The sequence below is a fragment of the Zea mays genome, chromosome 6 (assembly GCF_902167145.1).
Source record: "Zea mays cultivar B73 chromosome 6, Zm-B73-REFERENCE-NAM-5.0, whole genome shotgun sequence".
Taxonomy (NCBI): domain Eukaryota; kingdom Viridiplantae; phylum Streptophyta; class Magnoliopsida; order Poales; family Poaceae; genus Zea; species Zea mays.
This window is the reverse complement of record NC_050101.1, coordinates 148,466,824-148,484,695: the sequence shown is the minus strand read 5'-3', so window position 1 is coordinate 148,484,695 and position 17,872 is coordinate 148,466,824. Positions and strand designations below refer to the sequence as shown.

At 43.7% G+C, this 17,872-nt stretch overlaps 1 protein-coding gene and 1 non-coding gene across 2 annotated transcripts; both read left to right on the top strand.

The window, feature by feature from the left end:
• The first annotated feature begins 4,050 nt into the window (after positions 1 to 4,050).
• Positions 4,051 to 5,589, top strand: LOC103630209 (uncharacterized). Its single transcript, XM_008651284.4, has 2 exons — positions 4,051 to 4,323; positions 4,436 to 5,589. The coding sequence occupies exon 2, from the start codon at positions 4,556 to 4,558 to the stop codon at positions 5,075 to 5,077; it is 522 nt and encodes a 173-aa protein (XP_008649506.1). The 5' UTR covers positions 4,051 to 4,323; positions 4,436 to 4,555; the 3' UTR covers positions 5,078 to 5,589.
• Positions 5,590 to 11,979: 6,390 nt separating this feature from the next.
• On the top strand, positions 11,980 to 12,051 carry TRNAM-CAU (transfer RNA methionine (anticodon CAU)). Its single transcript has one exon. It is a non-coding gene; the product is annotated as a tRNA-Met (tRNA).
• The last annotated feature ends 5,821 nt before the right edge of the window (positions 12,052 to 17,872 follow it).

The window sequence follows — 17,872 nt, the reverse complement described above, 5'->3', positions numbered from 1 at the left end:
CACAGTTAGAAAACTGGGCCGGATCATCTAAGCCCGCAGGGTCGTTTTCCTATCCGAGTCTGACCCGCAACGGACCTGGCCGGCCCGTTTACACGGAAAAAACGGACAAAGCGAGCCCGTAAACACGGTTTAGTGCAAAAAAACAAGTTTAACGGGCTTAGAGTTAAACAGGTCGTGCCGAGCTAGCCCACCGTGTCTAGTTTTCGGTCCAAGCCTAGACCGTTTATTCATGTAGGGCCGACCTAGGCCCGCATACAACCGGGCTGTGTCGGGCTCGGATCGAGGCTAAACAGCGGACTTCATGTCGCCTCGTGGGACTCGTGCTTACGCCTCGTGGGGCTCGTCCTTATTGGCCATCTATGAGCCGGCGTTCCGGTTGGAGCCTTGGAGGACTTCGAGAAGGAGGTGAACCAGGCACGCGCAGCCGACGCGCGGTGCGCTGTGATGAACCAGGGCGCCGGTGGCGGCGTTGCGAGGCGGCCCGCTGCGGCCAGTGGTGGCCATGAGGGTGGGGCAGAGGGGCGGTCGCCCCGGGCCCCCGAATTTATAGGGCCCAATTTTAATCACATGATTCAATTGTCCATCGGCAAAATAATGAATATCTAAACATGTTAAAAAAAATTTCAAGGTGATACTATAATATATATCCTTTTATTTACTTATTATTTGATATAAATATTTTTAGATGTATTTTCAGTGTTTAATTAGTAACATTTATATATTAAAAATAATTTGAAGGGTCTCTATTTGAAACATTGTCATGGCCCCCTAAAATGTTAGGACCGCCACTGGCTGCGGCCAGGGCGAGAGCAGCCGTAGCCAAGGCCGACGACGTACGGCCACGTGCGGGGAAGACAAAATAGAACGCGGGGGAATGATAACGCGGTGATGTATGTATGCATGGAGTTGGACGATTCTCATGCTGATATTCTCTTCAGTAAATATGTCTATAGCTATATTTTTTTAAACTCTGATTCGCTTACTGATCACTGACGTAAATGCGTATCATCGTCGTTGTATTCTAAAGCGTAGCTGTAGCCTGTAGCACGAAGACCTCCGTCTCGTATCTGGAGTTTACTCACTTCCTATAGTAGACTTCGTTAAGTCTAAGTCCTTTAAGTTTAACCGGATTTGAAGAAAAAAGAAGCTAAAATCTATAGCACTAAATTTGTATAATTAGACGCACCATAAACTATATTTTTATTTATTATATTTGACGTGTTAAATATTTATATTTTTTCTGTAAAATTATTGCCAAACGTTAAACTGGTCAGTTTAAGACTACTTTGGGAATTGGTTTATTTACGAGTGAAGAGAATACACGCAAAAATTAATTACGCGATAGCTTTTTGGTACACTATTTCTTTGTTATCTACCGCTCGAAAGAAAATTACACAAATGTAACTATAGCTCTATGTTAGTAATAAAGCTAGAAACACTTAGCTCCTCGAATTTATCTTGTTCTTAAACTAGAGCTATAGCGAATAAAGTCTAATTAAGTTCTAGACCTCCTCCTGGGTGAGCTGCCACTACCCAACGATGATATGCTTACGGTCTATTCGTTTAGCTTTAATCTATACCGGATTCTGTTGATTTTATAATATTTTTATTTATTCACTTTAATTCCCTCTTATGTCCTCGCTCTTTTTTCACCTTTTTGCTGCAGTTGCTTGTGCGCTTTTGCTGCACCTCCACATGTGACAGGTGAGCGCATCATTTGTACCGGCCTGTTGCTAGTGCAAGTGCATGCAGTTGCAGGCGTGCAGATGCAGCAAAAGCTTTATTCCAATTAGAGCAACTCCAAAAGAACGTGTAAACTAACCCCAAAACAGATATTAGTCAAGAATAGTGGTTTTTCTTACTCCAACAGCTCCCTCATTCTTCCCCAAAAAAATTAGCGTCCCGCATCCATAGCCTCCTCTCCCTCATATTTTGGTGTGTTCCATCCCTCCCCAATCCATTCCTCAACGCATCGAATCATCCACAGCATCTCGACGACTGTACAGATTGCGCCACATGTCACATTTAAAGAAACTGTTGGAGTACCCATCATAATTCACTCTTAATATTTTTTAGCATGCTCTTAATAATTAATTTTTGGGGTAAAATTTTTAACATCCTTTTGGAGTTGCTCTTAGATTGAGCATATACCAAAATATTCTTTTATGCCTGCTATGATGTCTTAGTGCGTTTAGATTCTATGCGCTAAACTTTAGTACGGTGCTAAACTTTAGCATTTCACTGTTAACGCTGATGTTTATATTTCCAAGTGTTAACATTCAACTAAAAGTGACAGTGTAGAGCTAAATTTGAGCACCATGGATCCAAACAGGCTGTTAGATCAATGCCGCCCCCCTCCACACACATGATTGAAAATAAGAAAGGAGATTCTTAATATTATTTATAAAAAAGTTATATCTTGTGCTTTGACTATTGTCAAGTCCGGGCTTAGTTCATAAGCTCAAAAACACACACACAAAACACACCTCGCCTCCCATATAAGTACTCTCGAAACTAGGAGAGGACCTAGAATAAAACCCAAATAAGGGCCTACTAACTAATATTCCATCTGTTCTTTTTTATTTGTCGCGTTTTAGTTTAAAAATGAACTTGCGGGCGATAAATATTCGAAAACGGAGTTAGTAGATGATCATTGATGAACCTTTATAGCTACAATAAATAAGGCATAAAGTGCACTGAAACAATAAAATTAAGTGGTTCACTCGGCTCAAATGGATCCGGCCTGCAAAAAAAAAAGCTTCAATAGCGAGGCTCATAAATCTAAAAAAGGTGATTTTTAGTTGATGTGGTGCAAGCGTGGTTCACTTGAAAGTCGTACATCTCACCTCATATTATATTTCTCCTTCTCACTCGTCACATACCTCTTTCACTTCTGTGAGTCCCAACGCTAACAACATCAACAAAAAAAAACCAATATAATCCTTGCAATGTTTAATGCCTTAACAACAGGCCCGGGCGGGGGCATGTGCCACCTGTGCACAAGAACAGAGCCCCCTCCCTCTAAGGGCCTCTAAAATAATAGTTAACCCCTAAAATAATAGTTAGTGATAGTTTAATCAATACAAATTCTAGTAATGATTAGAAGGTCTAGTTAAGTCAGCTCGATAAGAATAAAACATAGTGTTTGTCGTAACAACCGAGTATCAATATGTTATATAACTCACTTTAGCTATATGGCGAAGTGCAGCTAGCATATGCTGGCATAACATCCAAACGTTAAGATCAGTCGTTACCGTTATTAAACCATTTCCCACATTAATAATTCAATCACGGTTAATAAATGAGATTAATTTATACCTTATATTCTTAACAAAGAAAAAAAAAGAAAAAATCGGTACAGGGCCTTGAATTATGCTGGCCCGGCCCTGCTTAACAACCAATCTGGCCAGCAGCACATTTTTGAGTTTCACAACAAACAACAAGCAGAGCAGTACAACAAGGACCCACCGAATGATATGATTTGAGTACAATGATTTTTTTTTTGGTTGCTCCGACCACAGATAATTAACACATGGTCGAAGAAGGGAACACAGACGACTCGAATTGATTCTCTAAGAAAGCATGAGTACAAAATGAAGGCGGACTTCAGAGTTTGGGCCCCCAAATTAAACCAATTGTTCAGCAAGCAAAAAGGAAAGGAAAAAAATACAGAGGGAAGATGAGTTTATTGGATGTAAAGTTAAAGCTTTAGCTATGTCGGTGTAAAGTTAACGAATACAGAGGGAAGATGAGTTTATTCCTACAAGTCGCATCGCACGTTTGTTGTACGGCTTTTGCCTTTGCACGCCAATACTAGGCAATGCCAAGGGCCAAGGCCAACACCACGCCGGCCGGAAGGAATCCCCTCCCCGCCCCGTACGTCATCTGGGCCCTTCCTATGTGACGTCACAATCGTGCCGTCAGCACGTCTGGACAAAGGGGAAACGGTAGAGGAGACGACGACGAGACGGCATCAGCATCATACGTATATCATATCATATCATATCCTCCTCTTGTGTTCCACACACTACTCCCCGGTGGAGTAGTTAATTTTTTTTTTTTTTGTCGTTGGCGCTTGCATCATCCTTCTGGATGTCGCTGACGGAACGGTCCCGACGGCCGAACGCCACCGCCACACGCTCCACGCCGCTATGGGAGGAGTAGTTTCTCTCCATGAGCCGGCCCCCATGCATGGATGCTGCTAACCTCTGGTTCAGTTTTACTGTATCGTATAGTATACTACTACCTGAATCTGAATTAGCGCGCACCATTGTGATTGTGAGTGAGTGATGGATCAACCAAGAATAGGCCAATACGATTCGGGTACTGATGGTCTTCTCTTCTTCTTCTTCTTCCCTTTCTCTGCTGATTGGAATCACATCGCCCTCCGATCCTTATTATATATAAATGAACCACCGATCCTTTCTCTCTGCAGCTAGCTAGCTACCACCACCAGCAGCAGCAGCAGCAGGAAGCCACCCAACGCACGCGCACGGCATTGCTGCTGGATCAGCCAACCTAGCTACGCGAGTAGTGGCCGTCCTCCTGAATTCCCATGGACGGCGACGGCAGCAAACCACGCGGCGGAAATAAGGCTGCACGGCCCGCGCCAGCCCCCGATGCCACGCAGCAGCCAGCGTCATCCGCCGCGGCCGGCGCTGGCGAGAAGGTCGATGACGGCCGCCAGCAGCCCGTGGCGCCAGTGGACGAGAGCCGCCGCGCTGCGGGCGGCGCCGAGCCGGAGGAGGAGGAGGGGGGCAACCGCAACGACGACGCGCAGGTGGAGATGTTCTACGCGCTGCTGGCCAACATCCGGGCAATGAGGAGGGGCCTGCCGCCGCACGACGTGGCGGCCTCCTCGTCCGTGCGCGGAGGCGGCGGCGACACCGGCGACGACGCCGTACTGGACTCTGCGAGGGAGAAGCGGCTGCGCCTGAGCGCGGACCCGCCGTGGCGACCGGCGTTCAGGATGGAGGACTTCGAGGAGCCCGCTCCGGCGGCGTGCGAGACGAGGAAGCGGACGAGGGGCACGGGCCACGACGGCCACGGCGACGGCGCGAGCAGCGGGCACGAATAGACATAGACCACGTCGTTGCCGCACGAGGCGGTACAGCGAGTCCAACAGTCCGACAGTCCGATAGCAGGAGGCAGGAGCAGCAGAGACTGGCCGCCGTCCGTCCGGTTGATCGGTCCCGGTGTGCGAGCTTTCCTTTCTTTCTCGCTGTTGCTGCGCGGTGTACAATAAATCAATAATACATTGGCGCCGTCGAACGCACTCGCGCAAGCGCGACAGCTGGTCAGTTTCAAGAAACAAGAGAAATTGGGACGTGCTGTCGTCTGCTTGCTGCTACGTGCTAGTCGCGGCGATGCGAAGCCAACCACCGACACGGCGACTGAGACCGTGCAGACTGCAGAGGCACCGGTAAACCATGTCGGTGGGGTTCACGCGTGCAGTGCAGTAATAATCTATCTATCTCTTCATGCCATTCGCGTCACCTTTTCAGTTGTTCCGCGCTATATAATAGTAGTAAGCTTTAGATCTGTCAGTCACGAGAAAAGCCTTTCTCAACAGCTGCTATCGTCCTTTCATATCTTTTCATTCACCTTTTTCTTTTCTTTTTTGAGATTGGACTGGATTCTCTGTTGCTTATGTCAGCTGCACCAAAACAATGCTTCTACTGTTTTCTTCTAGAAGCGTACACCATGGGCGAAAAAGAGAATGGTAATTCCGACCGATTTTTTGGTCTCAGGGTTTTTTCACATTTTATGTTGGCCGGTAGGAGTTGCAGGCACTAAAGTTTAGCACATATAATGTTTGAATGTCAAATACAAGTACTTCCTCCGATGTCCTATTAACAAATATTTATTGTAGCATCACATGAACGAATCATGGACTAATTAGTCTTAATAGATTCATCTTGTTGTTTAATCCTTATCTATGCAAGTAGTTTTATAATTGAACTATATTTAATATTTCTAACTATTATCCAAACATCTGATGTGACAGTTACTAAAATTTAGTAGGGGAAACAAACGAGCCCTAAAATCGCGTTTGGACCGTTATGGACTCTTTGGGGGCAAGGGGGTTGAGGGGCCTAAATTTTAACACCCCCCACCCCGCAATTCCCTTAATTCCAAATAAGCTCTTAGGTTGACGTCGTGACCTAGGCCACTGACATTACATAGCTTATCATACTGTTGCATCACGTCATAGTAGTGTAGATGCCACAAGCCACCATTGACCCTGACATGGTAGTACCTCGCACGCTATGTTGGTGTTGGTTACTTGTTCTCAATTGCTGCGAATAAAAAAACACGACAACACATATATTAAATATTAAGGACCTTCGTTCTTCGAATCATTATCTTCCTTTTAGAGATAATGATTCGCGGACGAAGGTGATGAAGAACGAGTCTTCATCTATCATAAAGATAATATTACAATGTAATATTATATTAGTATTCATTTCATTTGGTATATTCATTTCATCTGGATTACATGCTAATGATACATTGCAAACATTATATTACATTAATACCTTCAGCTTGCTCGAAGGAGAGAATGCAAGAATGACTTTCAATTAAAAAAGCATGAATGCTATGGGAGTACTGTTCATCTATTTATAGGCATGAGACGTAGCCCAATCAAAAGTACAATTATGACCCTAATGCCTATACACTGTCCTAATACACATACCAAGGATAAATGGGTCTTTTCACTGTTGATTTGGTTTCTTGTATGACCTTCGGGATCACTTTAAGCCGAAGCTCTGATTCTTGTCGAATCTCTATTGTATCCCTTGTGTATCTGCCATTTCTTCGGCATTTAGTCTTTCGAAGTATCTATTAAGATGAATAAAAAACGGGTTCCTTCATTCTGAGAACCTTCGGCAGAGAAAGAGGCCCCCAATAGTAGACCCTTCGTGGTGCTATATTGTTTTTTCATAACAAGCTTGATCCACGAAACACATGAAGGCTTTTGAATGTCGAAGGTCCGAAAAACACATTCTCTGAGCTTGTTATTAAAAAATGAATAAAATAGTTACCGCATGTATCAGTCCATCGATTAGTCAGTGTAACCGGTGCGGCGGTTCGCCTTCTTCACCTGCATGACTATATAAACAGATTGATTGGTAACAAGTTATTACAGCATTCCTTGCAACTACACCGTTGTGCTGCTCAAAATTTTTACAGGAGCCCGAAGGTGTCTGTGCTCTGTTCGTCTGTTAACTGTTCTTCGGCCCAAGTGTTGAAACAACTGTTAGCTAGATTCGTCTTAGGAACTCAAATGACTAGGATTAGGTCTACTGCTACGGTGACAGGTGAGGGTGGAGAAATCGAAGCAACTGAGACAGCTCCGATCTCGAAGATTATGAGGGATTCTAGAATGGTTATTCAGGAGGGAGAGGAGTCTGTGCCAGAGAAGGGTATCGTTGATGTCGAAGCTAAGACTGTTGATGCCGAAGCTGATAGTCATGATGAAGAGGATGATGGCATTTTGAGTCCGAGCAAGCCTAGCCATATTGAATTTAGAAAATCTATTGTGGCTAGAAGACCTGGTTTTAATGAAGAAACTCGACTATTTTGTAAACAATGATGATGAGTTGATAAGGTTCGCAGGCGACGAAATAGTCCCGGAATCGAAGAATGATGAAGTAATAGTTTTCAAGAGCTTCTTCTGTGCCGGGCTTCGGTTCCCTTTGTACGAAATGATTAGCGAAGTTTTGAAAAAGTTTGAAATTTATCTTCATCAGCTGACTCCGAATGCTATAGTCAAACTCAGCGTGTATATTTAGGCTTTGCGAAGCCAAGGAACTTTTTTGTTTGAGTGACCTCAAATAGTCAATTTACACTCAGTTAGTTATAATATGTGGGTAACAAAACTGTAATTTAACACAAGGCACGTCATAGGCAGAGTGGTAGAGGAGATTTCCTGAGAGGGTGAGGTCATGAGTTTGATTCCCAGTCGTCGTGAAGCACACGAAAAATGCCGCGACTTGCGACAGAGATGGGCGAGCGAGTCCTCCCTAATTAAAATAATTTTCTGCTATTTCTAAACAAATTTTATGTTTCCTGGAAAAATTCACTAGCGGTTTTATTAGCTCGACTGCGAATGCAAATCGATTTTCACTGGCGGTTCTCAGTTACCTGCCTGTAAAAATTATTTGTACTGGCCCATAGCACTGACAGTTCTGAAAAATGCCACTATAAATAGGTTGGAAACCGTCACTATATAGTTTCTGTATACTAGTGAGCCCCCTACACACGCTCATTGGCGCATCAGCAGCCCCACTCGTGCGTGGCCCAGTCGGTCGAGCAGCCTGCGCGCCTATGTCCCTGCCCCTGCTGTTTGTGTGTCCATCGCCATCTTGCTCCGGCGAGCCGAGCAATGCCCATGCCGCTGCAGTGCCCTCCCCTCCGTCGCGGCAGCCACCGCTATTGGCTTATCCTGGTCGCCGGTGCGTCGCGCGCTTTGCTGCGCATCGCTAATTTACTTTGCCTAAAATCGCTAATGCTAAGCAAATTAATTATTTAACCGACGAATATTCGAGTAATAAATTAATCAGGACTAAGTAATAATTTTATTTATGCATATGATAAATAATTGTTAATATGACTAGGTCGAATTAAACATTATAGTTAACATTCGGTTAGCATGAACATGATAGCCCTCAACCGCAGCTTCGTCCATCGGGATTCCCTTCTCTTCTCTCACACGATCGTAAATGTGAGTTCGATGTCGTGTTGTATATTGAATTATATGTTTTATTGTATGGTGTATTGTTTCCTTCCGTTTCAAGAATATTGAATGTGTGTTTGCACTCGTATAGACAACAGTCAGTTCACAGAGTCCGAGAGAATTGTAGGAGAAGACCATGATCAAGAGTTGTTTGGTGAAGGCAAGTGTCCTCTGACCCATTTATGTCATATTCACATGATAATTTGTTTCCCGTATATATAATTGAAACATAAGGATTGACTAGTTTCCATTTGTCTTGTTCGTGAATACCTTTTGAGTTAATCTGGTTGTGGTTAGCTTTATGCTAACGCTCTACATGATGAGACTACTTTATGATATGTTGTTTTATTTCTGGATATGATTATGAGCTTGTGACACTTAAGGAGGCTTGGGTTGTTTCCCAAGAACTTCTCCACAAGGATCGGTTCGTTGGATGGCCACCCAGGAAAACAGTGCAGCCATGAGGGTGGTATGGGATGTACTTAGCTAATTAATTAGAGGAGTTAGAGGTGTAGTTGCTTCGATGTGGTGGCATCAATAGGGTATGATGCATCTTTCTTGCTTTGTCGAGACTGGGTGCCGAGGTTCTTTCGTCATGTTTTTGTCGAGACTGTTTTTATCAAAACTTAGAGAATCCTAATAGGTGGCTATTCCTCTAGTGAGTCTTTGTAAAGGCTACATAGTGAAACCTTGCCGACTCACCTTGAAAGTGTTTGAGTGTTTGACCGACTCTAGGCAAAAGGATCACAACTCATGGGTAAAGTGTGCGACCTCTACAGAGGGTTGGAAACTAATATATCAGTCATGCTTGCGGTTAAGAGCAGCCTTGATATCTCCTTTGATTGGAGATACTCTAGATACATTCATGATGATGGCTTAATGATGATGACTCTAATATATGATTTCTGGTATTACCTCTATGAGGAGGTACCATTTGGGATAATAACTTGGGATTTATGATAAAACTTGACTTTTATTAGTGATTAAAACCTGGCAAAGTAAAAGGAACCTGCTATCAGCCTAACTCCACATAAAGCTAGTCCACTTCAACCAAACGAGTCATTTGATGAATACGTTGATTTGTACTCACCCTTACTTTAACACAAAACTCTGGGTTGTCCACACTCCAGCCACTGCTCAGGAGACGAACGTAACACGGAGGACATCCAGGAGTTTCAGGACTATGATGAGTTTTAGATCTGAATTAGTGGCAACGCCCAGTCAACTGCCTGTGAGGCTTATCTTTACTATATTTTGCTTTAACACTTTAATTACATATAAAGTTGATGACTATGTGAATGTCTTTGACATCATGATGTTATAAGTTAATATATCTTTATGTTATTATTCAAGCGTTGTGCAATGATGTTCATTTATGTAATCGTTGTGTACGTGAATTCTGATCCTGACACATACATGATTCGCATTCGGTTTGGCTTCTAAAACCAGGTGTGACAACAATTGCAGGAGAAAGCTCTTAAACCCCATCACTAGTATCTAAGTCATTGTTACCACCCATCTCATTCACATTCTCGACATCAAATGGGGCATTTTGGTTTGGGGTACTTTCCCCTAAAGCGAATAAGTAATAAGTATTAAATTTTGGATAAACTTTTAATTTGACTACACATTGAAACAACATTTTCCTTAAGATGAATAATATGTGTGTTGCATATCTGGAGCATTGTACCTAAATAAATGGATAAAAATATAAAAATATATTGCATGCATGCTAGAGTTTTTATTTTGCTTGTGCATCTAAATTTTAAATCTAAACTCATCCTTAAATTTGAATTTGGAAATTAAAATAAAACATAAAATAGAAAGGAAAAAATGAAAAGAAAAAAGAAGAGAAGAAAGCCTCCCTTTTACCTTCACGACAGCCCATCTCCCCTCTTAGAGCAACTCCGGTAGTTCTCTAAAAGACTTGCTAAATCAATAATTTAAGTAGTTAATATGAAAACTATTCTCCAACAGTTCTCTAAATGAACTTTCTAAATTTAACAACTTGTCATCTAACCTCATTTTCTCTCTACATTTGGCAACCATTTAACAACTCCCTAAACAAAAATGTTGGCTGCATTATATAGTTTTTGTGACTTATTTTTTATGTGGATAAATACAAAACAAAATTACAACCTATATTTAGAGAACTATTGAAGAACTCATATTTTTTTACTCCAAAAGTCATTTAGCAACTTCTTAAATCTGTGATTTAGAGAGCTAAAATTTACATAACTATTGGAGTTGCTCTTATCCCTCACCCGCACGACCCACCTCCTTCTCTTCTTTTTCTTTTTTTTCCTCTAGTCACTGTCAAGTGAGCCCCATCGACCAGTCCCTCCTGCCGCACGCACTCACGGGCATCGCCACTGACAGGTGGCCCCCTCAAACCTCAGCTCTTGTGTGTACGCCCGAGCGTTCGCCTGTGTCACAGGCAAGTGGGGCTGCTGTATCAGGATCTCCGTCTATCTTGGGCCGTCTTGGACACCAATGACCCCTGTGTTTTCTGTCGGCCAAATCCCTCCATGCCCGGACTCGAGGACACGTGACACGTCCTTGGGTATTTCTAGGAGGCTCGCGACCCCCCACCCCTAATCCATCTTGTGCCAACGCCGAGGAGGCAAGCACCACCATCAGCCGAGCGCCGAGCGAGAGAAGGTGAGGTCACCGCCGAAGAGAGATTCACGCTTAATTACATGATCCCCAATCTCCGGTGTCCAGCATAGGAGGTTCACAAATCGTGCGTAGTGTCTGGACGTGGCTTCTGCGATGCTCGAGGTTCACAATTCGTCATTGGAGTTGGGTGGGTGTGACCAGCCCTGCCACCACCTCTACGTACCGCCTGTGAGACACCCTCCATAGTCCATAGTGTTCTTATACAATTAGTTGTACATGTGTAATCCTCCTGGTTAACATCTAAATATCGACGCGGCCCGAACTGTAATTCTTCAGGTATGGGAGCCAATCTACACGGATGACAAAGAAGCTGCCTTCCTGGCGTTCCCGTTGTCTCACGATCAGGAGTCACGACTATGACATGACATGCTAAACAGGACACGAGTAGGCTGCTAGGTTCAGCTGTCCAGGTTCTATGCACGAGAAACATATGCATACACTCCGGTTGCTGTAACTATGGCTGGCAGTGGCACACAACGTGGACAATGCAGCTCAAACAGCACGTCCATACAACAAATGTATTTCTGCATATAAATTCTATCTGCAATTCTAACACAAAAATCAGAGTGGCGCAGCGGAAGCGTGGTGGGCCCATAACCCACAGGTCGCAGGATCGAAACCTGCCTCTGATAAAACAAGGTCTGTTTTTTTTTTCTTTTTTCACACCAAACATCTCAATCAAGACGCTCTTGCAGTCGCATCACGCATCGCTCACAATTGTACTAGATCAGGAGGCGCAACCAAAATCTTAATTTGCCGCACCAATTAGACAAAGTAACATGAAATGCAAGAAAAAAACATAAATAAGTATATCCCTAAAGAACGCAATATGAATGTCTTGATGCCACCACACGGGTTTTCTGCTTAACCACCTAGTGGGACTTGGAACTTAACATGAACCACAAAAGAGGCCATCCACAATAAAGTCTTTTACCAAAGCGCCATCACTGGCTCCATGGACTGCTTGCTAGTTCTTCGGGAAGTGAGAGCTCAAAAGCTTGGAGATCTCCAGCGTCCCAACCCTGTCTCTCCCGCCAAACAAGCTTTTGAGTGTGCTGTTTTCTTGGCTGGGTTCTGCAAACCATGGACAGTTTTTTCTTAGTTCAAAACACAAAACTGTCTCGATGCAGACGACTATAGTAACCTGGTATTACAAGGCAGCCAAGCAAATTACAGAGTAATCTGCAAACTAACAAAGCAGGAGGCTAACATTGCCATAATATTTTATTTTGCTGCGGCAGGTAGAGGTAGCACAGAGGATTATGATTCATCAGGCGTGTAACAACGAATGAAGCGTTATGATTCATCAAGCGTGTTACTAATTGCATTCTTTGACAAAATCAGTTAAGTCACTCATGATAGTCATGAAGTTGGCCATCAACTACACACTGAATGGAAAAAGGAAAGGCAACACAGCTACAGTTATCTAGATTCTTCGAACTGGGCAGACAATAATTCAACAATATATATATTCTCAAACAACAATAAATAACATCTCTGAGAAGATCGATACTTATGTAAGAATTTTTTTCATATGCACATAATGCCACAAGCTTCCTACAATAACAGTATTCTCAAGACAGCCAACCAATAATTCAGTGAGATAATCTATTTTTGTTTTCAGAACAACATTCTGTTCAACCTAATCAATAATTCATAATGTTCTTTATAGTTAATGTCCAAGTTAGCAAAAATAGACAGCAGTGGTAGACTGGTAGCAGCTGTAAAAAACTTGAATTGTGATACCATAGGGTAACACTTTTCTCTCATAAATATATGTAGCACAGTCCACAAATGCATAAGCAATGTGATTCAACAATTGTGTGGAGTAAGTAAATCAGCAGGACAAAATACTGAAACAAGATTAACTGGCCTTAAGCTGCTGGAAGCAAAATGGCTTTCACTACCACACTTTGTTTGAGCCCATAAATTTGTTTTTCCTCATAGCAAACCTGCAAGCACGGTGAAATAGAAACGGATAGCTAAAATGACTAATTTTAACAATAGTAACAGTAACTTTTATAAACCTTGTTGCAGTGTGGTTGAAGTTTTACAACTAAGTGTAGGTACACTGAGATAGACACCACACTAAAAGTTTAGTACATTATTCTGTCATGAGTTTGAAGGCTCTGACAAGCATAAGAGATGCAACAAAATTACCATTAACACTTATGTGGATCCAAGAAAGAATGTGAGGGGTAAATGGAAGCTGAACAAGAGGACAGATACAACTGCTGTCAGAAGCATTGCAACCGAAATTGAATAAACCTGTAAATACATATTGTCAGTAAAACTTGTAATACAACTGCGAGCAGGCAGTGCGACACGCCGCAGCCACCGGGGCGAAGGGCTGCTTGGTGAAGGAGTTGCCGAAGAACACCAGTCGCGGAAACACCATTTCTTTGCGACCCACCTGCCCGAAAGTAGAATGGGAACATTTTTAGGTGACAAGAACAATCTCCTATCAAAGAAGAAAAGTGCACCAGTAGCTACATCAGCAAATTAGCATCATTAAAATCCATCAACAGGAATTTCAGCAGTGCCTACGAGACACTGATCACTGTCCTCAACTGAGTAGACCTACAGAGCGAAGTGCAAGAAATCATTTTAACACCCCTATTACTCTCAGTCCCTTCTCAGTCCCTTTCATGGTAAAAGTCTTTCATGTTCCTGTCTGTCCGTAAGCAAAGATGCATACATTGTAACCATCTAAGACATATGTGACAAGTGGAGACACATCCACATACACAATATTTTCTCATTAATTCAAGTTGCACATTAGACAACAGAAGTCGTATAAGGTAAGTTGTTTGAACATAATAGTTTAGCACTTTTGCTGTTTTTTGAAAACATGCACGAGTAACCAGCTAGCAATCTTCTCCTTATAATGTTAAACTCAAATAACTGAATGTGTAGACTATTGTGTCTAACACAGTGACAGTTGACAGTATAATGATCATAATGCTTTTTAGCCAAACATGTACAAGTACCCAGCTAGCAATCTTGTTTTTATAATGTTAAACTCAAATAACTGAATTTGTAGACTATTGTGTCTAACACAGTGATAGGATTGCAATTGTAAAATAAACTACAGCTTCATTCAAACATCAAGTTATCACTAATATACCTTGATCATCCTTCGGCGTGAATACTCTATGAAACATAAAGGTCTTTTTAGTTGTTCCACCATTTACATTCTGGCCTGATGACACCTCATCTTTGCTTAAGGGTCGGCATCGACAAAAAAACCTGATATTTCCTGAAATAGTTGAGAAGACAAATAGAATGAGAATACAAAATACATTCTCTCAGGTAAATGTTAAGAATAAGAACAAAGAACTGGATGCACACAGGATAATAGATATCTTTTTTCTCCTAAACAATATTATAAAGTTTCTTCCTCTTATCCATCTCTTCATAGTACTTCAATTTTAAATCTTCACACTGAGCAACTGCAATAATTAAACCATACACTGTTTATCTTATAATTGCAAGGCTGCAAAATTACACTTCAGACATTCAAATGTTAGCTAGGCCCTGAACTGCTCTAATCATATTGCTCAAATCAGGAATTGCATTCGCACAATCATGTGCTTCAAGGGACAACAATTGCTACTCTTGTTTAATGGCCTATGGATTAAAGAGTGAAAAATTATTCTAAAAGTTGTTGTGATAACTTAAACTATATTGTGAAATAAGACAAGCAAATTCAGAACAACACACCACTTATATAGCGCGAACTAAAAAGACAGAATTGCAAGAACTGGAGCCCGGCTTGCACGGACCTCCACACCAACTTCTTGCTGGGCTCGCCACCTTTCGCCTGGTCGCTCCCTTCTTTGCCTTCCCTGCCCCTCCGATGCCAGTGACGTCCATGGCTGCAGCTACACCTGTGGCTACCCGGGTCAGAGGAGATCTTAGAAAAGAGAAACACGGGCTAGACTCTGTCGGGCAGCGGCGAGGCTGCGAGCGCGGAGTTAGCGTCGTAGACCTTCTTGGCGATGGGCTTGGGAGCAGGGGCAAAGGGCCCATTATGGCCAAGTATGGCCCGCGCCATACCTCAACTCGGCCCAGTAAAAAAGTGAAACCTAGTTAATCAGCCCAGCCCGTGCCATTCCTCCATCTTGGTAGCCGCAGCACGCCGCACGCACAGCACAGCCGCCGCAGCACAACTGCACAAGACGGCCGCTCGTGGCTCGCCCTCTCCTCGCCCGGCCGGCCGGCCGCCTGCTCGTCCGTCCGCGGCCGCGGCCGCCTGCCCGCCTCCGTTTCTGGCTCTGGCTTGCTGCTTCCTGCGGGCTGCGGTCCTGCCTGGCTGCCTCTGCCTTCCTGCTGTGTGCGGCCCGTTGGGCATTGGCCGGCCGGCGGCCGCACCTCCACTGCTCCATGGCTGCTTCTGCTTGCCTGCTTTGTTGCTTGCTTTGCTGTTTGCTTTGCTTTGCTGCGCCTCCGCCTGCTTCGGTCGTGCTCCACTGCTCTGCCTGCTTGCTTTGCTGCTTGCAAATTCGGCTGCTTGCAAATTGCAAATTCTCCTAGACGTAACTAAAATAATTGCTGATTTGACATATAATCTACGAAAGATTCTTCATCTAAGATACTTCTTAATGATCTTTTTATACTAAAATTATGTTTTACTGCAAGATATATCTTTGCCATTGCCATACCTTATTTTTGGGTCATGCTCCGCCATTGCTTGGGAGGATCGGACAGGAGTGCCCCGTGGAGTTAGCGTCGTAAACCTTCTTGGCGATGGGCTTGGGAGGATCGGACTGGAGCGCGGAGAGGAGGAGCACCTTGACCGCGGTCTGTCCAGCGGGGAAGAGCTGCGGTCAGAGTGGTGCCGGGGGCGTGGCGTTGTTGGAGGACGCGTCGGAAGATGGGACCAGGGAGAGGACCTTGCGGAGGTGGACCCTCACCATGGCGCGCAGGTCGGCGGGGGTGGTGGGCGCCGCTAGCTAGGTGGGCGAGCCGTTGCGCGAGGGGCTCCAGGCGTCTTTGCGAGTTTTAGCGACGATAGGGCTAGCAGGGATGGCTATCTGCGCAGGAGAACGGGGCGGCGCACGGCGGGGTAGTGCGAAGTGGAGGAGACTCATGCTCGCGGCATGGCGGCGAGGTTGGGACTAGGGAGGGGTCGAGCTCAGGAGGGGATCTAGGGAGGCAGGGGCACAGATGGGTGTCCGTAGACGGGTGTCGCACACGGGGTGGCGTGAGCGCCGTGGAGCGCGGAGGAGGCTCCAAAACCGTGTCACTTTTAATACAAGAAGACTATAAGAGATGCCTTAACGAACGAAGTACAATATCCTTCTGTTTTGAGTCATGTTTTTAGTAGCTAATTAACCTTCTGTTTCTTTCGTGTCTTTAGTATAAGATCCTTTTGTTTTGAGTCATGCCTTAACGAATGTTCGGGATTGTTCGGTGCAACTTGCTACAGTTTTAATCCGGATGCGGCTTTTACGATATTTTGTCTCTATAAATTGTAGTCCAAATAGATGTAGTAGCTGTGGCTGCAGGGCAGCCTATAAGTCTCACATTCAATTGTTTTGAGTTATGTTTAGAAGTTATTAGAATAGTTATATTACTTATATAGCACAAGGAATGCATGTACAAGTGTAGCAGCACTTATTTGTCTTCATTTGTTTGGTATGGTTACAAAATGTGTTGATGCTACAGTTTAATGTACGATGCATCGACATAGACCTTGTGAGCTCTGTACTTTTGTATGTGCTTTGTATTAGTTATAGCCTAGACTTGATATGTTTGTCACATTTGAGAGTTATGGTATGTGGTGATCTACGTATTTATGCACTTAGCTTGTTAGTAGTTGCTGATGTGATGTAGCTTTAAACAAGTTTATTCCTGAAGAAACTGTGATGCACCAGTTAATTTTGATTGATGTCTTTTCGCATGTATAAATCTTTCTTTGCTTTTTATGTGATCTATACCGTTAATCTAATAATAGTGTTCTGGTCCAAGCTTATACCATGCCCTTGCTATGGAGAATCAAGCTAATGTTAATCCGTTGTTTAAAGGTGTTGTCTAGGTGTCCAGGCGCCCAAAAAGTCCTAAACGCCTTGCCCGCTTTACTCACCTAGGCGTCTAGACGGCGGTCCAACGCCTTGTCTTACCTTACCGTTTGAAGAATCATGGTGTTAATGTTATTTTCTGTGGGCGTTGTACTTTTAGATGGATGTGGCCACTCCCAAGTACTCCAAGGTCTGGCCACTCCTAAGTACTCCAAGGCCCGTTACGATGAGATTGTGAAGGAAGTTTCATCCTACCTCAAGAAGGTTGGATACAACCCTGACAAGATTGCCTTTGTCTCTATCTCTGGTTTTGAGGGTGACAACATGATTGAGAGGACTATGAAATTTAGGTACACCGTGATGCGCAGCCGGATCTGTGTGATCCGACCTCAGGAGCTCGTCGCCACGTGTTCATATCCACGTGAGGTAC